Genomic DNA, 25,952 nt, shown 5'->3' with positions numbered 1-25,952 from the left:
TTGTTTTTCCTTTTGATTGCAAAAGACCATGAAGAAATGACTTTGAATTTAGAATTTTGCTACCTAAGCTACAAACCAAAGGCTAAAGCAGTCAAATGAAAACCAGATGAATGGCCTTGTTCAATTCAACAGAATCACATAATCTTTATTCCATTTTTAAAACAGTACGCTGTCAAACTTTCCCTGTTTGATTACGCAATGCTGGCCAATTTTCAAGCTGCATTAACCCTTTTAAGTAACGAGCTTCTTTTGGATAATGAGTAACAAATACCATGCTTTTAAGAAAGTTGCTTTAGAATGTCCTTTGAAGTATTTGTTATCAACGCAAGACTTTGTAACATGATTATGTTTTAAAAAACGATTTTTAAAAGTTTAAGATGGAGTCTGAGAAGTCAGGTGACGTCACATCCACTTGACTTAAGGACATCTTGGTTACCAGTCAAAAGTGAACACAGATCAAAGGCTTCTTTTGAAAAACAGAGACGGCAGGGCTAGCAGCTGAAGAACAATGTGTTTCACCCTCCCAGACTTTCAGATCGTAAACAAGGAATCAGTGATTCTGAGGATGCAAATGTACCAGGCAGCTGTTACCACCTGGAAACAATGGAAGGCCCAGGTGGCTCTGTGAAGCCAGACTTCTTGATTTTGCATATTGGAAAAGGACAATGAACTATTGTCTTTTGTTTCCAGATAAATTTAACAGATTTTCTGAAGGCAGACAGGCTGTAGAGAGCACCAGTGGTGGCAGCCTCAGAGCAGGTTGTAAGGAAGACAACCAGCGGTGGCAGCTTGAGAGACAGAGAGAGGGAATACCTGCTCTCAGAAGCCTGATACAGTGAAAGGCTGCGAAGACTTGAACCTATTTTGGAAATTGAAGTTTGCAGGGAAGTAAAAGCCCAACAGGATCATCTGGAATCAACCTTATTCGCAGACGTCCAGGTTGGTAGTACTCAGGGAAGTGAGTGAAGCGGACATCGTCTTTGAAAGGGTCTGGGAGATCCAACCCATTGCAACTGGGAGGAGTTTGAGACTTTCAACCACAAAGCTTCTGCCATTGAAGAGGACTGTGTAACATATAAGTGGTGTGAGATTTTCAAGTATTTTACTAAGTAAAGAAAATACCTTTCTTTGTAATTTGGTACTATTTAGTTAGTGGGGATTTATTTTAGTTTAGTTATAATAAAAGTCTTAAAACATGAAATCTTGTGTAATTCTTTAAATTGGTCTGGGGTTCATATCTCATATTTTTAATGCTAACAGTCTCGTTGAGGTTGTAACAATGTTACTTCAAATTCAAAAAAAAGTAGGGAATTCATAGCATTTCTTGAATAAGCTTTTGACATTTTTGAATTGGACTATAGTAGAAGTTACAATGAATTGCTGTCTTTGGTACATTGGTTTACTAGAAGCATGTTTTAGATTTGATGGCCTTTTACACATGCAAAAGAATGCCTGAAACTAACCAATGAAGCATTGGGGCCCAGTTATCATTAGTGTTTATACAAGGCTAGTGGGGTCCATGCCCTTATATATAGAGTCGTAGAGAGATACAGCACTGAAACAGGCCCTTCGGCCCACCGAGTCCATGCCGACCATCAACCACCCATTTATACTAATCCTATATTAATCCCATTTTTCCCTCTCACATCCCCACTTCCCCTCAATTCTCCTACCACCTACCTACACTAGGCATAATTTTTTACAATGGCCAATTTACCTATCAACCCGCAAGTCTTTGGCACGTGGGAGGAATCCGGAGCACCCGTAGGAGACAGGGAGAACTTGCAAACTCCGCACAGGCAGTACCCAGAACCAAACCCGGGTCGATGGAGCTGTGAGGCTGCAGTGCTAACCACTGCGCCACTGTGCCACCCTAAAAAAAAAAATGGAACGTTTCACAAATTTGCGTGTCATCCTTGCACAGGGACCATGCTAATCTTTTCTGTATCGTTCCAATTTTAGTATATGTGCTGCCAAAGCGAGCACTTGTACAGATCTTTTGCATACAGCCTGCAGTGAATTGAAACATGAGAAAACTGCAAAGAAAATGCACTTTCCAAGAATTTCTTCACTGATATCTGCAGAAGTATTTATCTTTTCTTCATAATGTGACTATGTGCTGTACTAACACAATTTTAATGATTATGCTCCCTGCTGGTATCATTGTGGGGTGGAGGAAATGAGTTTCATGCGTGTTCAGTCAACGCATTCAGTAAAACTTGATTGCAGTCAGAGACTGATCATGCATACAAGAGGGATTATCAGCCACTGACGGCAATTAAGTTTCACCAATTGAGAGGAGTATTACACTTTTCTTAATGTATACATATATTTAAAAAATGCACGCATCAGGAATTCCACCTCCTCACCATTGAAATGTTTCTTTTTCTATCACTCCATGTTTTTTTCTCAGCTCTGCTGTTTCATAATACTCAGGTGTATCAGGAGCCTCTTTGGAATCTTAGTGCAAATGCATATCCCTAAGAAAAGCATATATGCAGGAATATTGAAATATAAATGAAATGCTGAAAATGAACAGATCAGTCAACATTTGAAAGAAAAAAAATAGATTAACATTTGGTGAAACATTCCATTAGAGTTCTCTGAACAATGGTCCCATCTTTCTCTTTCAAAAATTACTGGATTGCTACACATTTCCATTTTCTACATTCTTTTAAATGTGCCACAGCATCTGGTAAAATACGAATTGCATGTGTTTATGGGAATCTCACAGTTCTGTCTACAATAGGCAATTATGCACTATTTACCAACTGCACACATCATTTTCATATAAGCATGCATCTTTAAAATCTTAATTTTGAAACTACAGTGTTGCCAACTGCTACATGTTGTTTTATATGTAGGCAGTGATGTTACCAATTACAGCTGCAGAATAAGTTGTGATCTATAAGTAAGCACTTTAATTTGAGTAGTGTGCAGGCAAACTGTATTCTTCTCACATGAACTGAATTTTCCAACTTCCCTATAACAAAAATAAACTCTCATTCCTGCTTTCATTATTAATATTTTACCAAATGTAAAATCCTTGTCAAAGAAACCTGTGTGTTTATAATTGGAACATCTGTCAACAGGCACTTAATTCCATTAGAGGGGAAATAAATATTGGAAAGCTATTTTTGGTAGGACAGAACTTGCTTTAAAGTGGAGTAAGCCCTGTTCACCCATCACCTCTGCTCGTGGACCTATATTGGCTCCTGGTCCAGAAACAACTTGATTTAAAATTCTCATCCTTGCTTTCAAATCCCTCCATGGCCTCACACCTACAGCCAACCCCTATCTCTGTAACTTTATACAACTCTGAGATCTCTGCGCTCCTCCAATTCTTGCTAATCTGGATCCCATGATTTTTGTCACTCCCCTATTGGCAGATATGTCTTCAGCTGTATAAGCCCCAAGCTCTGGAATCCCCTCCCTAAACCTCTGCCTCTCTATCACTCTCTCCTCCTTAAAGCAGCTCCTTAAGTCCTACCTCTGCTCAAGATTTTTGTCACTTGTCCTAATATCTCCTTATGTAGCTTGGTGTCAAATTTTGTTTGATGCTCCTATGAACCATCTGATGACATTTTACTGCATTAAAAGCATTATACAAATTCAAGTTGTTATTGTAATCTGCAGTCACATCAATGATGAATTATTAATTCACAAGGTATATGTAGATGAAGAAGGCTGCCCAAATTGAAGTGTTTTTGCCTAGTCTTCACTTTGTGGTCCCTTTAACTGAGTAAGGAGACATAAGGATTTTAAAACCCAGTTGCTGTCATAATTACGCCCCCAGTCTTAAATCAGTGCATCTGTTGAAAAGGTTTATTAGATGTCTCCAAAGCTTGAGGGAGGAGCTAAGCCACAGCTGGAGTACTGTGTACAGTTCTGGTCATCGCACTATAGGAAGAATGTGATTGCACTGGAGAGGGTGCAGAGGCGATTCACCAAGATGTTGCCTGGGCTGGAGCATTTCAGCTCTGAAGAGAGACTGGATAGGCTAGGGTTATTTTCCTTAGAGCAGAGAAGGCTGAGGGGGGACCTGATTGAGGTGTACAAAATTATGAGGGGCATTGATGGAATAGATGGGAAGAAACTTTTTCCCTTAGCAGAGGGATCAATAACCAGAGGGCATAGATTTAAGGCAAGGGGCAGGAGGTTTAGAGGGGATTTGAGGAAAAATATTTTCACCCAGAGAGTGGTTGGAATCTGGAACACACTGCCTGAAGGGATGGTAGAGGCAGAAACCCTCACAACATTTAAGATGTATTTAGATGAGCACTTGAAATGCCATAACATTCAAGGCTATTGGCCAAGTGCTGGAAAATGGGATTAGAATAGATAGGTGCTTGATGGCCGGCACAGACACAATGGGCCAAAGGGCCTGTTTCTGTGCTGTATGACTCTATGACATATTCAAACAAACACATACTGTGATTTACCCAGTTAACTGTATGATTGGCAGTCACTTTTAAGTCTAGCTGCCAGTTATTCAAATTCAGGACTTATTTGCAGCTGTTTTCAGGACTATTTAAGGAACTAAAACTGTTCAAAGGTTGAGGCAACTAAGTCATTTGGAATTTTCAGAGAATGATAGGTAAGACCAGCTTAACCCGTGATGTTAGAAAGAGGGCGGCACAGTGGTGCAGTGGTTAGCACCGCAGCCTCACAGCTCCAGCGACCCGGGTTCAATTCTGGGTACTGCCTGTGTGGAGTTTGCAAGTTCTCCCTGTGTCTGCGTGGGTTTCAGTTACAGTTACAGAGATACAGCACTGAAACAGGCCCTTTGGCCCACCGAGTCTGTGCCGACCATCAACCGCCCATTGATACTAATCCTACACTAATTCCATATTCCTACCACATCCCCACCTGTCCCTATATTTCCCTACCACCTACCTATACTAGGGACAATTTATAATGGCCAATTAACCTATCAACCAGCAAGTCTTTGGCTTGTAGGAGGAAACCGGAGTACCCGGAGGAAACCCACGCAGACACAGGGAGCTGTGTGCTCCGGGTGCTCCGGTTTCCTCCCACATGCTAAAGACTTGCAGGTTGATGGGTAAATTGGCCATTAGCAATTGCCCCTAGTATAGGTAGGTGGTAGGGAAAATATAGGGACAGGTGGGGATGTGGTAGGAATATGGAATTAGTGTAAGATTAGTATAAATGGGTGGTTGATGGTCGGCACAGACTCAGTGGGCTGTATCTCTAAACTAAACTAAACTAAAACTAAACCAACCGCAGTTGGAGGTTCACCATGAAGTAGTAGCTGAGCACATAGTTTGCGATCATTTATTCAAGCAACTGGTTAGTACATCTTATATTCAATAAATTATAGAAAAAAGGAAAGAAAGGAAATATATTCCTAAAGCATCTTTCATGACCTCAGGATACCCGAAAGTGGTTCACAGCCAATAAAGTAGTCTTGTCGTGTAGTCACTGGCATAATGTGGAGAAATGTAGCAGCCAATTTGTGCACAGCAAGGTCCCACAAACAGCAGTAAGATAAAAGGTTATAGGATTGTTTCTAAATGTTGATTTAGGACTAAACATTGGCCAGAACACAGACAGAACTTCCTTGCTCTTTGAAGAGTGGCAAGATATCTTTTGCGTCCACCTGAGAGGACAAACATGGCCTTGATTTAGCATCTCAGTCTAACAATGCCGCATTCCCACAGTGCGGTACTAAAGTGTCAACCCAGAATACGTGCTCAAGTCTGAATGTGAACTGTTGTTATGATGCTTTACCATTTTTCGAAGATGTGAGAAAGGTCCTGTGGAGGCACACAATGGAATCAGCAACTGAAATAATCTACAGAAAGGTTCCTAATTGGTGTTCTGGGCATTCTGCCAAATATTGTTTAAATATTATTGCAAGTTAAGTTACTCTCAAGGCCATGAGGAAATGAGAATCATTTATGAGAATGCGGCATTCACTACTCCATAGAGTAGTTGAGGCGAATAACGTAGGTGCATTTAAGGGGAAACTAGATAAGTACATGAGCAAGAAAGAATAGAAGTATATGTTGACAGGATAAAGTGAAGTAAGGTAGAAGGAGACTGTTATGAAACTGAAACACCAGCATAGACCTTTTGGACCAAATGGGCTGTTTTCTGTGCTGTAAATTCTATGTAATAAATAAATACAAAAACTGAAGTATCCAGAGTAAGAGGAATGGAATAGAGCTTAAAACATAAGAGATCATTCACCCCGTGTTAGTTCATCCATTCAGAAAGACCCAACTCTCCATTACAGCACCTAACTATTTTTTAAATTGTTCCAGGACTTTTGTCTCCGCTACTCTATTCAGAAGTCCATTCCTCATATTGTGACTCTTAGCTCAGTTGTAGCACATTTGCCTCTGAGTCCGAAGATTGTGATTTGAAGTCTCACTATGGAACTTGAGCATGTAATCCAGGTTGACCCCTCAGTATAATACTGAGAGAATGCTACGCTGTCAGAGGTGCCTTTTTTAAAAATTAAGACACTAAACCACAGCCCTAAAATGTTATTTGGTCATTTATCTCTGCATTTTTGGGATTTGCTGTGTGAAAATTTTGTGCCACATTTGCCTAAAATACAGCAGTGATTACAGTTCCAAAGTACTTCATTGGCTGTGAAGTGCCTTGGGACTTTTGAGGTCAGGAAAGGCACTATGTAAATGCAAGTTCTTTCTTCTGTCTTGCTTTGTGTGAAGAATTTTGTACATGGACGATACGGCACAGAAACTAGCCATTTGGTCCATGCATCACTCAAGTCTCTTCCCATCCTTCCTCATCAATTTCAATCAACAGATTCCTCTACTCCTTTTTCCCTCAGATGCTTATCTAACCTGCCCTTAAATGCATCTATATTATTCGCCTCAACCACTCCCTGTGGTAGCGAGTTCCACATTCTCATCACTCTTTTGGGTAAAGAAGTTTCTTCTGAATTCCCTATTTGATTTCTTGGTGACTATCTTACATTGATGGCCTCTAGTTTTGCTGTTTCCCAGAAATGGAAACAATCTCTCTATGTCTACTCTATCAAAAACCTTTCACAATTTTAAAGACCTCTGTTAAATCACCTTATAACCTTTTTCTTTTCAAAAGAAAAGAGACCCAGCATGTTATCCTATCTTGGTAGGAGTAACCTTGAATTTCTGGTATCATCCTTGTAAATCTGTTTAGCACCATCTCCAGTGCTTCTATATCTTCTTTATGAATATGGCAACCAGAACTGCACACAATACTCCAAGTGTGGTCTAACCAAGATTTGATACAAGTTTAGCATAACTTCTCTACTTTTCAATTTTATCCCCCAAGAATTAAATCCTAGTGCTTGGTTTGCTTTTTGTAATGTCATTATTATTAACCTGTGTCCCTACTTTTAGTAATTTGTGTATGTGTACTCCCAGATCCCTGTACATCTTATTCTATTTATATTCATATTTTCCAAGTAACATGGGACTACCTTATTTTTCTAAGCAAAATGTAATACCTCACATTTAACTACGTTGAAATTCATTTGTCCATAGTATGCCCATTCTGCTTTATTAATGTCTTCTTGTAATTTGTTGCAGTCCTCCTCAGTATTGACTATGCCCACCCCGACTATTTGCTGTCATCCGCAAATGTGGAAATTGTCTTTTTGATTCCAGAGCCGAAAACTTTAATATAAATTGTGAACAACAGTGGTCCCGACACTGTCCTTGTGGGACTCCAATTTCCATCTTCTGCCACTCTGAATAGTACCATTTACCCCGTTCTTTTCTTTCTGTCTTGCAGCCAGCTAGCTATCCATGCTACTTGCCCTCTGACTCCACATGTTCTGACCTTATTCGTTAGTTTATTATGTGGCACTTTATCGAAGGCCATTTTTGGAAATGTAAATAAATTACATCTACTGTATTACTTTTGTCTACACTCTCTGTTACTGCTTCAAAAAAATCAGTGAGGTTGGTCAGGCAATGCTTTCCTTTTTGAAATCCATGTTGATTATTATTCTTTCGCTGGATTCCATTTTTTTTTCTACCACCAATGTTAAGCTGACTATGATTGTCTGTAGTTCCCTGGACATGTTCTATCTCTCTTAAATATGACATTAGCTAGTGGTCTGGCACTACACCTTTTTCGAACAAATTACTAAATATATATAATAGTCCTCTGTTATCTCGTCTCTAGATTCTTCTAAAATATGCAATAGCAATCTGTCTGGACCAGGGGTTTTATCCTCATTGAGTATGATGAGCTTATTATATATTTATCCTCTTTTTATTTTAAATGTTGAAATGTCATTTCTAATTTCATCTTCCGATGTAATGTTCACCTGCTCTATCTCCCTGACAAATTCTGAAGCAAAGTAATTATTTCATATTTCTCCCATTTTGCCGTTGTTGCCAGTGATTTTATCTTGTCCATCTCTTAGTGGCCCTATCCCTATCCAACCTTCCTTTTCTTGTTGTAAAATATTTTATATTTGCCTGTAGACTATTTTAATATTTTGTTTTATGTGCCTTGATGATTTAATTGCATAGTTCCTCTTTGCCATCCTAATTTTTTTTGACTTCTCTCCTAATCTCTTCATATTCTCCTTTGTCATGCTCTGTTCTGCTGACCATTTACTTGAGGGTAATTTTTTTCCTCATGTCTTTATTCATCCATGGTATTTTTTTTAATCAGAATATATTTTTCTTGGGCTCTGTTGAAAGCAGTTTTAAATGTTTCCCATTGCCGTTCCACATCCTTGTTTGCCAATATTGTTCTTCATTTTATTTTCTCAAGTTCTTTTCTTTGCCCCTCAAAATTGACTTTTTTCCAATCTATTACCCTCATCTTACCCGTGCTTATGTGTTTCTCAATTATTATCTAAAAGCGTATTTTATTATGGCCACTATTGCCTGGATGTCCCCCTACTTTTAGTTCTCTTATCTGCTCTGGTTCATTCCCCAGTACTAGATGCAGTCATGAATCTTCCCTTGTTGGGTTTCTTACGTACTGAGTTAGAAGAAAGTCCTGTACAAGTTGTAGGAACTCCATTCCCTAATCCCCTTTACCTACCTTTACTGGCAAATTAATTGTGAGGTAATTTAAATCCCCCCCTTCCTGCATCTAATTTTCCTTTTAGAAGAACTAACATTGCCTTTTTCTAATTTGAACTTGTGTCCTCTGTTCTGATTTAATTTGAAGCAGTGTTCTCCCATTCACTACCTCTTGTATCTCTATAAGTACACCTTTCTGTCATCTCATTGCAAGCTGAAAGGTTTCTCCAGTCCTTCCTCAGCACAGCCCTTTTGTGCTAGAGGTCAGCCATGTGGTTCTGCACGTGTCAGTAGCCAGTTTGGACAAAGTATTCAATGTGTAGTCTGACCAGTGGAATATGTAGTTTCAACATGACTTCCTTTGACTTGTGCCCTATTATTTTACTATTTAGTTCAGCACTGTTTGCTTTGTTGATTGCTGCACACTGGGATTAGATATATTGAGTGTTGATTCTACTAAACCCCCAGATTTTTTTCAGACCAATATCTCAGAAGCCAAACCAACTCCTGACCCTCATAAATCTTGACATGTCACTTCTCTGTAAACATCTCCCCCAAGTCACCAAGGTTGCTGTTGTTTATTGAGCTTGAGGCATGTGACATCCAGGAAAGGTTTGTTTTCAAACAAGACCTCTCAGTGACCCTTGTAAAAAATATATTCATGGAATCTTTTCAGTTTTCCCAAATAAACCAATGTCCATAATTCTAAAATACGAGTCCTCAAAAAAGAATTTTTAAAAATGGAAGCACTTTCATACACCTGTTTCTTATATATTCCCAAGTTTCACCCAGAATGCACACCAATTTAAGCTTATGCTTTTGTGCAGAACTTTTGACAGATTTTACTTGGAAATTAATATGCACCACTTCTTGGGGTTTTCCACAGTCCATTGAGTCAGTCACAGCCTCAGGGAAAAAAAGTCAATGAGAGTTGGTTAGGCAGACCTTCCCTTGCTGAATTTATGTTGCCTGCTACTTACCAGGTTATTATCGTACAGATATTCATGTAGTGAATGATTATAGTTTCAAGACCTGGTTATAAGTATGGCGCCACTACATGTTAGCATGCAATGTATAACAGCTGTAAGCTAGGTAACATAAGGACAATGCTACCCAGTAATCACATTCATTACGTGCAATTATTGGATTTGCCTTGAATGGCAATGATAGAAATTTATGGTCTTGCATTCCTTCAACTTGAAAACTGTTTTAAAAAGGCTGAAAAAAATACTGTTGTACTAAAGTGGTTTGTCAAATCTTTTTCCAGTTCTTTGTCAAGCATACATGCAGTGATATTCATGTTGAGACATATCACTGCATTAGGAACACAGTAGGCGTTCACTGTCTTCTCCCATCCAGTTTAATGGTTTTCCTTTTAAGTCAGGTAATTTCAGCCAGTGCACAGTAAGTTGAAATAAGTTTAGCTTTATATGGAATAAGAATAGTTTTCTTGTGCTAAACAAGGTCATAGATAGATTGATGATACTCATAAATATAGTAAGTCCTGAGAGAATACATATACATATTGATGTGAGGTCACTACAGTATTTTTCATTCAGTACTTACATTGGCACATTGTGCTATAGTGCACTACTTGAGGGGCAAAATCATTTACTGATGGTCCCTGGAGTTTCAGTAGGTTAGGGGATATTAAAGGTCTACCTAAATAGAGCAATAGTATTTCAAAAGTTATATTTCTTAATGGGGAAATCCCAAGATCAAGCAACTGTCATTTTGATCCAACTGAGCCCAATAACTGAGAATCATTTCACGCATATTCAGTCTGACTGATGCTGATGGGGACCTGACTGCCCAAATAATCACTTCATTAATGTAAAAGTATGCTATCAAAATATTTGATCTGGTTGTCACTCACTAACCAATAGGCAGTGGTGTAGAGGTATTGTCACTGGACTAGTAACCCAGAGACCCAGGGTGTTGCTCTGGGGATATGGGTTCAAATCCCACGACAGCAGGAGGTGGAATTTGAATTTAATTAATAAATCTGGAATTAAAAAAGCTAGTCTAATGATGGCCATGAAACCATTGTCGATTGTTGTAAAAACCCATCTGGTTCACTAATGTCCTTTAGGAAAGGAAATCTGCTATCCTTACCTGATCTGGCCTACATGTGACTCCAGACCCACAGCAATGTGGTTGACTCTTAGATGTCCTCTGAAATGGCCTAGCAAGCCACTCAGTTGTATTTAACTGCTACAAAGTAAATAAAAAGGAATGAAACTGGACGGGCCACCTGGCATCGACCTAGGCACCGGAAACGACAATGGCAAACCCAGCCCTGTCGACCCTGCAAAGTCCTCTTTACTAACATCTGGGGGCTTGTGCCAAAGTTGGGAGAGCTGTCCCACAGACTAGTCAAGCAACAGTCTGACGTGGTCATACTCACGGAATCATACCTAACAATGTCCCAGACTCTGCCATCACCATCTCCGGGTATGTCCTGTCCCACCAGCAAGACAGACCCAGCAGAGGTGGCGGCAAAGTGGTATACAGTAGGGAGGGAGTTGCCCTGGGAGTCCTCAACATCGACTCTGGACGCCATGAAGTCTCATGGCATCAGGTCAAACATGAACAAGGAAACCTCCTGCTGATTACCACCTACCGCCTTTCCTCAGCTGATGAGTCAGTACTCCGCCATGTTGAACAGCACTTGGAGGAAGCACTGAGGGTGGCAAGGGCACAGAATGTACTCTGGGTGGGGGACTTCAATGTCCATCACCAAGAGTGGCTCGGTAGCACCACTACTGACCGAGCTGGCCGAGTCCTAAAGGACATATCTGCTAGACTGGGTATGTGGCAGGTGGTGAGGGAACCAACAAGAGGGGAAAACATACTTGACCTCATCTCACCAATCTGCCTGCTGCAGATGCTTCTGTCCATGACAGTATTGGTAGAAGTGACCACCGCACAGTCGTTGTGGAGACGAAGTCCCGCCTTCACATTGACCATACCCTCCTTCGTGTTGTGTGGCATTACCACTGTGCTAAATGCAATAGAATTCAAACAGATCTAGCAATGCAAAACTGGGCATCCATGAGGTGCTGTGGGCCATCAGCAGCAGCAGAATTGTACTCAACCACAATCTGTAACCTCATGGCCCGGCATATCCCCCACTCTACCATTACCATCAAGCCAGGAGACCAACCCTGGTTCAATGAAGAGTGCAGGAGGGCATGCCAGGAGCAGCACCAGGCATACCTCAAAATGAGGTGTCAACCTGGTGAAGCTACAACACAGGACTATCTGCATGCCAAACCGCGTAAGCAGCATGCGATAGACAGAGCTAAGCGATCCCATAACCAACGGATCAGATCTAAGCTCTGCAGTCCTGCCACATCCAGCCGTGAATGGTGGTGGACAATTAAACAACTAACTGGAGGAGGTGGCTCCACAAATATTCCTATCCTCAATGATGTGGGAGCCCAGCACTTCAGTGCGAAAAATAAGGCCGAAGCGTTTGCAACAATCTTCAGCCAGAAAAGCCGAGTTGATGATCCATGTCAGCCTCCTCCTGAAGTCCCCGGCATCACAGATGCCAGACTTCAGCCAATTCGATTCACTCCGTGTGATATCAAGAAACGACTGAAGGCATTGGATACTGCAAAAACTATGGGCCCTGACAATCCAGAACTTGCCGTGCCCCTAGTCAAGCTGTTCCAGTACAGCTACAACACTGGCATCTACCCTGCAATGTGGAAAATTGCCCAGGTATGTCCTGTACACACAAAGCAGGACAAGTCCAACCAGGCCAATTACCGCCCCATCAGCCTACTCTCAATCATCAGTAAAGTGATGGAAGGTGTCATCAACAGTGCCATCAAGCGGCACTTGCTTAGCGATAACCTGCTCAGTGACACTCAGTTTGGGTTCCGCCAGGGCCACTCAGCTCCAGACCTGATTACAGCCTTGGTTCAAACATGGACAAAAGAGCTGAACTCAAGATGTGAGGTGAGAGTGACTGCCCTTGACATCAAGGCAGCATTTGACCGAGTATGGCATCAAGGAGCCCTAGCAAAACTGAGGTCAATGGGAATCGGGGAAAACCCTTCGCTGGTTGGAGTCGTACCTCGCGCGAAGGAAGATGGTTGTGGTTGTTGGAGGTCAATCATCTGAGCTCCAAGACATCACTGCAGGAGTTCCTCAGGGTAGTGTCCTAGGCCCAACCATCTTCAGCTGCTTCATCATTGACCTTCCTTCAATCATAAAGTCAGAAGTGGGGATGTTAGCTGATGATTACACAATGTTCAGCACCATTCGTGACTCCTCAGATACTGAAGCAGTCCGTGTAGAAATGCAGCAAGACTTGGACAATATCCAGGCTTGGGCTGATAAGTGGCAAGTAACATTCGCGTCACACAAGCGCCAGGCAATGACCATCTCCAACAAGATAGAATCTAACCATCACCCCTTGACATTCAATGGCATTACCATTGCTGAATCCCCCACTATCAACATCCTAGGGGCTACCATTGACCAGAAACTGAACTGGAGCAGCCATATAAATACCATGGCTACAAGAGCAGGTCAGTGGCTAGGAATCCTGACTCCACAAAGCCTGTCCACCATCTACAAGGCACAAGTCAGGAGTGTGATGGAATACTCTCCACTTGCCTGGATGGGTGCAGCTCCAACAACACCATCCAGGACAAAGCAGCCCACTAGATTGGCACCCCATCTACAAATATTCACTCCCTCCACCACCGATGCACAGTGGCAGCAGTGTGCACCATCTACAAGATGCACTGCAGCAACGCACCAAGGTTCCTTAGACAGCACCTTCCAAACCCGCGACCTCTACCAACTAGAAGTAACAGCACCAGCTGCAAGTCTCCCTCCAAGTCACACACCATCCTGACTTGGAACTATATCGCCGTTCCTTCACTGTTGCTGGGTCAAAGTCCTGGAACTCCCTTCCTAACAGCACTGTGGGTGTACCTACCCCACATGGACTGCAGCAGTTCAAGAAGGCAGCTCACCACCACCTTCTCGAGGGCAATTAGGGATGGGCAATAAATGCTGGCCTGGCCAGCGACGCCCACATCCAATGAATGAATAAAAAAAAAATCATGCTTCAAAATGCTGAGTGATATATGCTCAGTCTCCCACATTGCTGATTTGAGCAGCAATGCTTTCAGGAGGCTCTAAGCAGAAGTCAGGTGCTTCCTCAAAAAAAGAGTTGTCCCCAGATCACTGTTGTGATTTTACAAACTACTGAGCCAAGGAAGGAACTGGAGAGGCACAAAAGGAAATTACTGTTGCAGGCTTTTTAAGAACTTATAAAACTGTAAGAAAATATAACGAGAGAAAAGGCAGCTGGGCCAATCAAGTCCACAATTTCCACAGACCTTGCACTGGTGATCAATCGTACCATGGAGTCTTTCTCACCCATTGTCTTCTCAGGAAAATTCCAAAAAAGTCATTTGGCCTCACATCTCCATTATTTAAAACTATTACTAATCAGGCCCCAAGGCAGGTTAAACTTGTGGCATACAAGATATGGCTGAAAGATTCACCATTGTGGTTCAGATTTCCTAGGCATGTATTAGAAGGATTTCCTCAAGGCCATGTGCGAGATCGGATCCAAACATTGAGGTAGATTTGCGGCAAAATGGGGAAAAAGCCCCAACCTACACTGACGTGTCACTAAATAATCTGGAAAGGGACATAGCTCATCCTTTTAAATTTTACCCAATCCATGCAACTTCCCAATCCCTGTTAGAGAAACCCAAATAGTAGGCTCAATATGGGTTGGTAGTTTTCCCATTTTATGTAATTTAAGCAGACCTTACTAAATTAAGCTAGGACAATACCCTAAAGGTAATAACATTCTGCCTAACTCATGCCCTGAAAGCCAAACAGAAATTCTACGCACGTGGGTTTGCATTCGTAATAAGCTGGTGTTTACCTGCCACCCACCCCTGGTTTAACCCACCTCTAGTAATAAGAACACAACTCGGCTAAATGCAAGAACTCAACATCTGGGAGAATTATAGGAAAGACTATTCCATCCCATTATTCCATGGCATTTCATGTTGGTGCCACAGCAGCCTGTACAATTGAACTTCTCAGGACTGAACATATTGATGGACAACAGGTTATACAAAGATCTAGTAAAACAAGAAATCGCCATAACAACTTGATCAATTTACGAAAGAGTGTAACCAACACTCGCCCTAAAAAGGGTCATGTTGTTTAAATAATTAGATGCAAATTATATTCTAATTGTTCTTCTTTGCTTCAAGTACAGCCAATCATTTAACTCTGTTCAATTAAATTTTTGAAATACTGATGAAGAATTGTGCTTATAAAGCAACAGCCTTACTCTACACATTTTGTATGAACCAGCAGTGCTTTTTCTCCCATCTGAACATAACATTTAAATTAATTTACCCATTATTGTGATCTCCATTATGTTTAGTAACTGTACTATGTGTTTCTAGATCATAATGGAATATGTTTTGACTACTGAAAGAAGTGGGTTCCACCTATAACTGGGTGTTTTTCTTCTTGACTATGAAACACAATGGTTTAACATAGTGTTTATAGAACCACTGGGGGAATCCCGAGTAACAAGAATTTCAATAAAGCCATTTTCACCTCACCCATGTTGCATCCTGATTGTATTCCAGTAATTGAAAATATAAACAGTTTTGCTTAAGTTTTTCTTCCCTGTTGTTGAGGTATGTTTTCTTCTGTTCACTGATATTAGTTTTTAAAAAAAGACAGCAGGTGCAAAGGTGGGAAACTTGTTTTATACTTTGACATTTTTATTAACAGTAATGGAAGGGGAAATGTGTGAGTACATTTTTCCTCCATTCACTAATGTGGAAATAAGTAAATAAGTTGACAAGTAACAAACAATGAAAGGAACCTGTTACCCGCACCTTGGAATAATGACGGGCTATTCCATTCTGGACCATGCCACTGGAGTTATGCGAAGCAGGATGGAGGCAGTGCCGTACAGACTGAAAACCTTTGGTTTATTTTGAACAATTTATATTTCCTTCTCTTTTCTATTGGTCAAACTAAGGCTGAGGTCTCTGCACTCTCCTATTCTGGCATCTTGCATTTCCACAATTCAATTGCTCCATCATTGCCTACAGCTGCCTATGCCCTGGGCTCTGGAATTCCACCCCCACTCCCCTGAAAGCTCTCAGCCTCTCTAACTTTCCTACTTTAAGACACTCCTTAACGCCTACCTCTTTGGCCAAGCTTTGGTCATCTGACTTAATATCTCCTTATGTGACTCGGTGTCAAATTTTGTTTGATAATGCTCCTATGACGTGACTTGGGACATTTTACCGCATTAAAGATGCTATATAAATGCAAGTTATTATTGTTGATGTGAGGCACCTTAGAGCTCTTAGACCTGCCATGGCATTTGGAGGAACGCTACAGCAGCTTTAGGGTGACTGTTTATTCCCATGGGGAAGCACCTAATGTCTACTTAATATTTTCTGGTAACACCGATAAATTCAAGAACTCAGCTTCTGAGGGAATTACAGGTGAGAACTTGCATTCCATCACTGATGTGTTGATACTGCAGTAGGCAGTACCTTATCCAGGGTAATTATTTTAAAAACAAAAATCTATTCAATTGATCTGGTCTATCACTCACATTTTCAGAATCATTACTTTGTTAAATATCTTTAAATTTCTCCTTATGTGTCCACTCCCTGATTGGGTGTCATTCTACTGAGTACTAATTAGGGAAGAAAAACTCATTAATAATGTTACGACCGAGGTGGGAGGAGTGCACTGTCTTTTCTAGTTCCACTTTTCCACAGGCCACAACATATATTTAAATGTTTACCCAGTTACCAATATGGTCAATCATATTATATCCCAGAATAAAATACACTAACCATGTTTCTTTAATAAACAACAACATTATCAGTTTATTATAAAACAAGACATTAACCAGTAATGAAGCAAAGCATTAATACACAGATTGAAATATGAAAGTTCCCTTTTACCTTAGCCCCTCACTCTTAGAAACACACACCGGTTAACTGGAAAAAATAGAGATTTTCTTTTTAGAGCTCTGTTACAAAAAAGACAAAAAAGAATACGTTGGCCAAATACTTGCTAATTCTTGAAGGAAAAAAAATATGGAAAGATGCCAGTTGTCCCTTTTTTGGTTTGGTGTCCCAAATATGCGTAGACAGCTATCACTGGCATCTTTCTCTGGAGCAATTCGTTCAGGCGTCGTCGAGGATTTATCCGCAAGTCTTTCCAGCGTCTCAGGAGAAATGTGGCAACAGGAGTTTCAAGCAGGCCTTTCAGGACAAATGTAGCATCAATTTCTCTATTTCTTACATTTGCTTCTAAGACCTTCTCAAAGACGTGAAAAAACTGGCAGGCTTTTCAAAGAGATGGAACAGGCTGAGCTGGGGTATTGTCCTTCAGGTTGATTTTTAAAACTCCAATTAGCTGTCCAAAGCGAAACCAAAAACGATCTCAAGTCAAGCCTCCTGACCCCTATAAATCTTGATCTGTCACTTCTCTGTAAACATCATTTCCAAGTCAAAAAAAAATCCCTGCTGGGTATTTATCTGAAGACTGGTGGCTTCCAGTATATGTTGTTTGCAAACAAGACCTCTCAGTCCTTTCACTGACCCCAGTGAAAAAAACATCCATGGGATCCTTTTCAGTTTTCCCAAATAAAATGCAAGTCCTCAAAATTTAACAAAAAATGGAAGTACTTTTTAACAATAGATAGAAGTTATTGAACTGCATAAAATTCTTAGAGGGCTTGAAAGTATAAATGCTAAGAGGTTTTTTCTCCTGTCTGGAGAACTTAGAACTAGGGGTCCTATACTCAGAATAAGGGGTTGGTCATTTAGGACTGAGATGAGGAGAAATTTCTTCACTCAGAACATTATGAATCTAGAATACTATACTCCTGAGGGCTGTGGATGCTAAGTCAAGTATATTCAAGATTACGATCGATAGATTTCGGATACTAAAGGAATCAATTTTGGAGAGGTTTGGCTTTACACATTTCTCCCTCCCCCATCAGAACATCCATATTGTGGTATGTGTTGAAACTGGGCTATTAAGATATTATGTTTCTACCACTCAATAATGTACAACACAGACAAGAACATGTTTCCTGGCTTGATTTTTTTTGACTACAATAAATTACATTATGCTTGTAAATGGAATTACTTCCCACCTGGTGTTATTGTAGTAAAGATACTACTTCTCGGTGTTACTTTCCCCTTCTTAAGCTCTGTAATCTTCTAACAGTCTTTAGAACTTTGCTGTACAAGTTTGAAAGTCAGTGCTTGGGTCGGGACATTGAATCTATAATGTGCATTCTTGATTGAGTGACTGCAAGTACCTTATTAATTTCTCATGCCACATTTCTGACATGGAAAATTCCCAAAGAAGAACCCATATCAGTGCCAATTTTGGCCATTGATTAGTCGCGGACAGGTGTAACATTTTTGCATTTAATTTTTTTATCACTTTATTCCCCCCTACCATGTAGATACTTTGTTCTCTGTCGTTAATCCATCTCTGGCTATGGATCTCGGCCTTGGTGTGCTGTGCGAACTTTTACAGATCTGGAGCCAAACTTCCTTTGGAATTGTAACCCTAATTGAGTGGATGCTGGCAGAAGATGATATGGAAGGAGGTACAGCGACTGAAAATCTGGTACGTTTATAAGGAACATGTTCCCTGAGTCTTTACAAAAGTTAGCATGCAACCCAGCTTTGTTTTGTTAAAGATAAACCTAACAAATAAGTCACCTAGTTGGTCACAGTGTTACTGTTTGTTTCGAACCCATCTAAATTATGTGCTATTTTTCTTTTTTGCGCCTATTCTAATGAAGATGCTGACTCTTTGGTGCCCATAGACCCCACCACAGCAATCACCCTCCCTACCTTGGTGATCACTAGTTAGTGATCAGCAATGGGAACCATCTGTGACTACTATTTCCTGTCTCTAGCTCAGAAGCACTGAGATTGATAGTACAAATCCTAATGCTAGCCTAGCTGAACTCAGCCAAATTCCTCAGGTAACGACTCGAATCTGGGATCCTGTTAATCTGTAGATCTTAATTCTAACTGGTCTAGTGCACTTTCTCAGTCAGTCATTTAAGGAGCCTAAAATACAGTGGCTGGAATTTTATGGCACCCCAACGAGCCGGATGGTGGCATAAAATGGAGCGGGAGGCTCCGAGAGGCCTTCCTGACCCGCTCCCACCTCTGCCCCACTTTACGTAGGGCAGCGGGGGGGCCAAAAACGGGCCGCCTGCCCCAGGCCAATCAAGGCCCTTAAGCGGCCGATTAACGGCCACTTAAGGGCCTTCGCCCGCCTCCACACGGATTTTATGTGTGACAGGTAAAAGTTGGCAGTCTCTCAACACCCCGGGGGTGGGCCCTGAAATCGAGCACAAGGTGCCTGATAGAGGGCTGTCCCCGCTTCCCCAACCACCCCCAGGATCCAACACACTCCCCTTCCCCCCCCAAATTACCACTCTTGCCTCACCGGGGCCTGACTGATTACCCCCGGCGAGGCAACCAAAACTCACCTGGAATCCCGGCTCCATATCTTCATCTGCCGTCGGTTGGGCTGCTGTCCCAGCAGTGACCACCACTCCCGGCAGCTCAATGAGGCGGGACCTCCTCCCTCAAGCGGGTGGAAATCCCACCTCGGAACAATTAAAGCCTGAGGACCTATAAAATGCAGATTCCCAGGCTAGGCGGAAGCATGTTCGCAACGGACTTTTACGTCAGTGGCCAGCTCCCATCTGCCCAACGTAAAATCCAGCCCAGTGGGTCAGATAATAACACAGTGCTGGGAAGAGAGCAGAGGGAAGGGTTTGCAGACGGAAAACCTGGAAGTAAAGGAATTTAAGTTCTATTGTATTTAACTACAGGACTAGTATTAAATCATCTCAACAGGTTTCTGTCCCAATAGCTAGGTCGCTTCACAGGCTGACTGTTGGGCTGAAAAGCAGCCGGGGAGCAAATGGCAGATAAATCTGTCATGGTGTCGGTGGGGGATGGTAACGAGACATTATGAGGTTGGGGCGAGGGAGGGTGCAATCACTGGATGTTTAAAAAGTTAACTTGGTGGACTGGGGGGCAGGAGAAGCCCTCCTACCTCTCCTGGCCCGCAAGCAGTGCAATAAAGGCCCTTACCTCATGGATTTGGCCATTCTCGCTGATGGAGGCCACTGATGGTAAGTTCCTTCTGGCTCCATAGCAATACTATGGGCAGCTGCCAGCCTAGGCTTGCCCAGCTCTGTTCACTTCACCACCACTCCCATGACTTAACCTGCAAGTTGGCATCTCATTGATGTCAACCAAATTTTCCAGGACCCTGGCCCACAAGCTATACCTGGACACCAAATTGGTATCCACAACTCGCTGCTTTTATGTCGACAACAATTAAGGCCCAATTAGGGGCAAGCTTCGGGCAGATGTCTCCTTTCATCTGCCGAGTTTCCCGAGTCCCAAAAAAAAGCCTGCAGAAATTAAAAATAAAACATTAGTTACAACGTAGGCACGCAGCCTCTGTAAAATATTTTACTGACCAGCCCGCCTCCCGAGAGAGTTGTTTACCCGTCGGCTGACCTGCCTTTGTTAAAACCAGAAGTAGGCGGTTTGGGGTCATGTTTCCTGTTTCTTTTATTTTTAACAACCCCCACACAGACACCTGCCTAAGGAGGTTAAAATTACCCCTATTGACTGAGAAATTGGTTTTGTGCTGGAAAATGGTACTAACTCGATAGCTCACCTGAAGATGTCTGCCTGAGGCTGAGCGGAGCATATTCTGAAACAGACGTCTGGCTCCTCCTGATCAGCATGCTCAAGGAGGCCAATGCTTGTTTTAGACTGGTGCTGTATACACTTGGAAGACACTGGCTCCCCAGTGATGCTCTTCCAGGGCTGATCAGGTACGTTTTCTCTCAACTAATGAACTCTTATATTTTGCCCATAAAACAGAATAGCAATTATTTTCCCATTATCTTAATTATATATATTATCAAAGGTTTTTCTTTAAATGCTCTGGGTTATATCTTCAAGTTAACCTAAATGGGACATAGGAGCAGAAGTAGGCCATTCAGCCTGTCAAGCCTCCTCCACCATTCAGTTAGATCATGGCTGATCATTTACTCATCGCCACTTACCCTCACTATCCCCATATCCCTTGATGTTATTAGTATTCTGATATCTATCGATTTCTGTCTTGAATATGCTCAATGATTGAGCTTCCACAGCCATCTGCAGTAGAGAATTCCAAAGATTCACCACCTCTGAGTGAAGAAATTCCTTCTCATCTCAGTCTTCAGTAGCCTACCCTTTATTCTGAGACTATGTCTCCTGGTTCTAGACTCACCAGCCAGGGGAAACATCCTATCTACATCCACCCTGTCATGCCCTGTAAGAATTTTGTAAGTTTCAATGAGATCACCTCTCATTCTTCCAAACTCTAGAGAATATAGGCCCAGTTTCCTCAGTCTCTCCTCATAAGATACCAATGTCTTATATCAAACCATGTGTCTTAAATTCAGTTTGTTTAGCTTTTCTCTTTGCTGTAGAGAAATGGGTTTGTAACGTACGTTCTTTATTTTCTACAGTGCATCTTGACACAGTTAGCCTCACCTGACCTATCATATGTGTATGTATACATTGGGGTGAATTTTACTGGCCCCCCGACGTCGAGGGTCATGGAAGGGGGGCTCAGATAATGCCTCCGGGAGAGGCCCACCATGGGCCTCAATACCAGGAAGATCCCACCCCATATTACTGGCATTAGCGAGGCCTCGTGGCGGACCCCCGCCAATCGGCAATGGGAGCAGGATTTCAATATTTAAATTAGTGAATTAATGACCTACCTGCTCCCAAGGGCCGTCCCGCTGCCACATTCCAGTCGGTTGCCAGGACTCCCGCACCTTTGGAAGTGGAACACTGGTGGGGAGTGGGGAGGAGGTAAGTTTTCAGGGCGGGAGGTGGGGGGAGCGGGATGAAACCTTTTTGATTGGTATAGGGGATGGTGGGAAGGGGTAAGGTTCAGAGTTAATAAACCTTGTGAGGGGGGGAATGGTCAGGATCGCAAGGTATGTTTTTTGTGGGGGGGAGAGGGCAAGTAATAAATAGTTTAGTCATTAGGGGGTTGGGAGAGGGGCTTGAAGCTTTCATTAAAGTTTTTACTTTAAATTCATAATGCCTTTCACTTCAAAAATTCAAATTCAATGTAAGGGTTTGCAGTCCCTTAAAAATGGCACGGGACACCATTGCTGGAGACAGAGCGCCCGATCCGTCCCACGTCATCTGGAGGGGGGGGTTGGTGGTGGGGGCGCGGTCTGCCCTGGGCATGTAAATGAGCCACCGCGCTGAGTATCGTGGTGGTTCCGTGGAGCAAATCCTGCATGTGTACCCCGCCATCTTTGAAGCTCGCCGCCGAGCTGGAAAATTCAGCCCATTATGTATATTTGAATGAAGAGCTTAAGCACAAGTATTGGCATCCTACTGACTAAATTTACAAGAAATTCAGGACCTACAAGTACCTCCTATTCATTGCCTGTGCTCTTAAGCGTAGGGACCAACCAGTATTTGGGCCCACCTATCATTGTATAAATATTCCCCAGAGAAACTGGGGACTGCAGAAATGTAATTCCCCTACTACACTGGTTTACTTCTTAGAACCCAGGACTATTGTAAGGCTAAGCAACACTCTGTACATTTTTTTAAAAACTGTACATTGTTGCAGGGTATTTCTAACCATAGTGGCAGAGTTGATACATTAACAGTGTAATACTGCCTGATCAGTTCCTTTTTTAAAAAATACAAACTTTTGTTACACTTTATGAAATGGTAACTGGTGTAAGGATTATCAAAGGATTTATCATCAAGATCATAAGGATTTATTGTCGTCTTTGGGTCAGAATCCTGGAACTCCCTACCTACAGCACTGTTGAAGTACCTTCACCACACGGACTGCAGCGGTTCAAGAAGGCAGCTCACCACTACCTTCTCGAGGGAAACTAGGGATGGATGATAAATGCTGGACTTGCCAGTGACGCTCACATCCTGTGAATAAATACATTAATAAATAAAAATGTTTTAGATTTAGTTTGATATTTCTTCTGGAGAATTTTAAGATCTGTGTTTCTCTTGTAGACTGAATGTATTCCTTTGTTTTTAGGAGGAATATGACATACTTTTTGATAAAGACGAATGTAACCTTTGGGCAGAGAAGATTACTTTTGCCAATCTACTCTGGAAGCATCTTTCGGTCCTCATTTCCCAGTCACATGCGGTTCCAGACGACGAATCGGAACTCTGCCGGCTGACAAAGATGGCTGACAACCAAGCCCAGCGTGTAGCACATCTCTTAAAGGGCCTACCTCCTGCGCCAGAATTTTCTAGAACAGCAGACTACACAAGGCTTAACATTCAAAAAGTGAGGCTCTTGAATATAGCTCAGCTATTGAGGCTGTTTGGATTAGGTGCTGTTATTGCAGGACATTTCTGAAGTGGGATGATCTCATTATTTGACTTGGCCAGAAACTGAGGAAAAACAGATCAGCTGAAGCAAACTCATGACAAAGAGAGGCTTGTTGTGGCTTGAAAAGGCTATATCCCATAGATGTGTGTATCTTACGACATGAAGGTTTTTGTGCCAACAGTGATTACATGACAGCTATTTCCTCCTTTCACTGTTGAACACTGGATTGTGTGGCATCAAAAATGAACTTTTGTTCATCACAGAAGGAATGGATATGTGCCTACACCTGTAACACAGAATTAAAAATTATAACTAGGACAAGGGAAAAGTGTGGATCATTATCCATTCAAATTTTCTTTGTAATGTTTTAACCAAATAAAATTGAAATGTAATATTTTATTCGAGTTGTGTTTTTCAATGTTGCAAATATTTGACAGCCAGATATAGAAAAATGTCATGAGGGCCTTAGATATAACTCGAGGATCACACCAAACTAGGTAAACTGTCAAGGTTTCACCAAATGGAACCAGGATTGAAGGGCATTTTTCTGATGCTGTACAAACAGGGTGACATCTGTGGCTGTAAGTCTTCTCCTGGGTAATTGTGTTGAAACGTCAGATGCTTTTGACACATCCCAAATACTTGTCAGACCTAACCCAAGTTTAAAAGGAAGAAATTCTCTAGTAGTGTGATCTGTTAAGTTTATTAAGGAACTAGCAAATGTTTTGTAACCACAATTTGCCCAGAAACACAAACAACCACAGCTATATTTTATTTGCCACACAACAGGAAGTGGGGTTCCCCACACTTCAAAATCACAGGGTAGGTGCATTCAGAATCTAAATATCTAATTCACATAACTGCCTGTTTGCAACTTGTCCCACTGTTTGGAAAATGTATTTAGTTTGTGTTCCTTTTGTCTTCTTTCCTTTCTGATCTGTTTAAGTCACACTAGATTTATTTCACGACAGTGCTTCTGATATGTCTTCCTTTTTCCTCAACCGAGGATTCCCCTCCCCCCCCTCCACTGTGGTTGACGGGGCCCTCAACCGTGTCCGGACCATTTCCCGCACCTCTACCCTCACCCCTTCCCCTCCCTCCCAGAGCCGTGACAGGGTGCCCCTTGTCCTCACTTTCCACCCCACCAGCCTCCACATTCCAAAGGATCATCCTCCGCCATTTCTGCCACATCCAGCGGGATGCCACAACCAAACGCATCTTCCCTCCTTTCCCTTGTCAGCATTCCGAAGGGATCGTTCCCTCCACGGCACCCTCTTCTACTCCTCCATTACCCCCACCACCTCGTCCCCTTCCCACAGCACCTTCACCTGCAATTGCAGAAGGTGTAATACCTGCCCATTTACCTCCTCTCTCCTCACTATCCAAGTTCCCAAACACTCCTTTCAGATGAAGCAGCGATTTACTTGTACTTCTTTCAATTTAGTGTACTGTACTTGCTGCTCACAATGTGGTCTCCTCTACGTTGGGAAGACTAAACGCAGATTGAGTGACCGCTTTGAGGAACACCACCGCTCAGTCCGTAAGCATTACCCCAAGCTTTCAGTTGCTCGCTATTTTAACACACCCCCTTGCTCTCATGCTCACATCTCTGTCCTGGGATTGCTGCAGTGTTCCAGTGAACATCAACACAAGCTCGAGGAACAGCATCTTATTTACCGATTAGACACATTACAGCCTGCCGGACTGAACAATGAGTTCAATAATTTCAGAGCGTGATGGGCCCCCCTTTTTATTTTTTAGTTATTTTTTCTTTTTTCTTTTGTATTTGTTTATTTTAGTTAGTTTGTTTCTACTGTGCCTACTCACTACTTTGTTTAATGTTTGTGCTTGGAGCCAGACTGTTCATTTTACAGTCAATTGACACCCTCTCTGTACTAATGCTTTGTCCTTCACCACACCTTTAACATACCGTTTGCCTTTGCTCCATGACCTTCTGGTCAGTTATTCTCTGTGACTTTGTCCTATCAATACCTTCTCTTTTGTTATCTCTTGCCCCACCCCCGCTTTACTTGTGTAAAACTTTTTACATTTCTAATATTTGTCAGCTTTGATGAAGGGTCACTGACCGGAAACGTTAACTCTGCTTCTCTCTCCACAGATGCTGCCAGACCTGCTGAGTATTTCCAGCATTTCTTGTTTTTATTTCAGATTTCCAGCATCTGCAGTATTTTGCTTTTATTATATTGATTTATTTCACGTCTTGTGGCTCCATTCTTCTACCTCTGCCCAATCTTCCTTTTTCTTCTACATTATGTGCAACCCTGTGCGGAACCGAGTGGGGGAGGGTGCTTCATGCATCAATAACTGCTTTGCAAAGAGTCTGAGGGGCAACACTGAATTTGCACTGCCCAGTCTTACTTTAACAGCATTGGCTGAACACCAATTGAAGTGTACTACAGTCAGCACAGAACTGAAATT

The 25,952-nt window shown here is 42.0% G+C and overlaps 1 protein-coding gene and 1 non-coding gene across 8 annotated transcripts in view; one reads left to right on the top strand and one right to left on the bottom strand.

Annotated features, from left to right (window-relative positions):
* thada (THADA armadillo repeat containing) overlaps window positions 1-23,910 on the top strand; it is a 432,101-nt gene extending 408,191 nt beyond the window's left edge. For 6 of the 7 annotated variants that reach the window (XM_068045168.1, XM_068045169.1, XM_068045167.1 and 3 more), the window contains 2 exons: window positions 18,541-18,707; window positions 23,211-23,910. In XM_068045168.1, the coding sequence (XP_067901269.1) occupies window positions 18,541-18,707; window positions 23,211-23,540 (497 nt within the window). In that variant the 3' untranslated portion in view covers window positions 23,541-23,910. Of the gene's footprint in view, window positions 1-690; window positions 1,138-18,540; window positions 18,708-23,210 lie in introns of those variants that run through there. The other variant, XM_068045170.1, reaches the window with a different exon arrangement.
* Window positions 1,880-1,986, bottom strand: LOC137376814 (U6 spliceosomal RNA). The gene has a single exon (XR_010976310.1). It is a non-coding gene; the product is annotated as a U6 spliceosomal RNA (small nuclear RNA).
* Window positions 23,911-25,952: the final 2,042 nt, after the last annotated feature.

The sequence above is a fragment of the Heterodontus francisci genome, chromosome 13 (genome assembly GCF_036365525.1).
Source record: "Heterodontus francisci isolate sHetFra1 chromosome 13, sHetFra1.hap1, whole genome shotgun sequence".
Classification (NCBI taxonomy): Eukaryota; Metazoa; Chordata; class Chondrichthyes; order Heterodontiformes; family Heterodontidae; genus Heterodontus; species Heterodontus francisci.
Note: the sequence above shows the minus strand (reverse complement) of the source record. Positions and strands in the feature narration are given on the sequence as shown.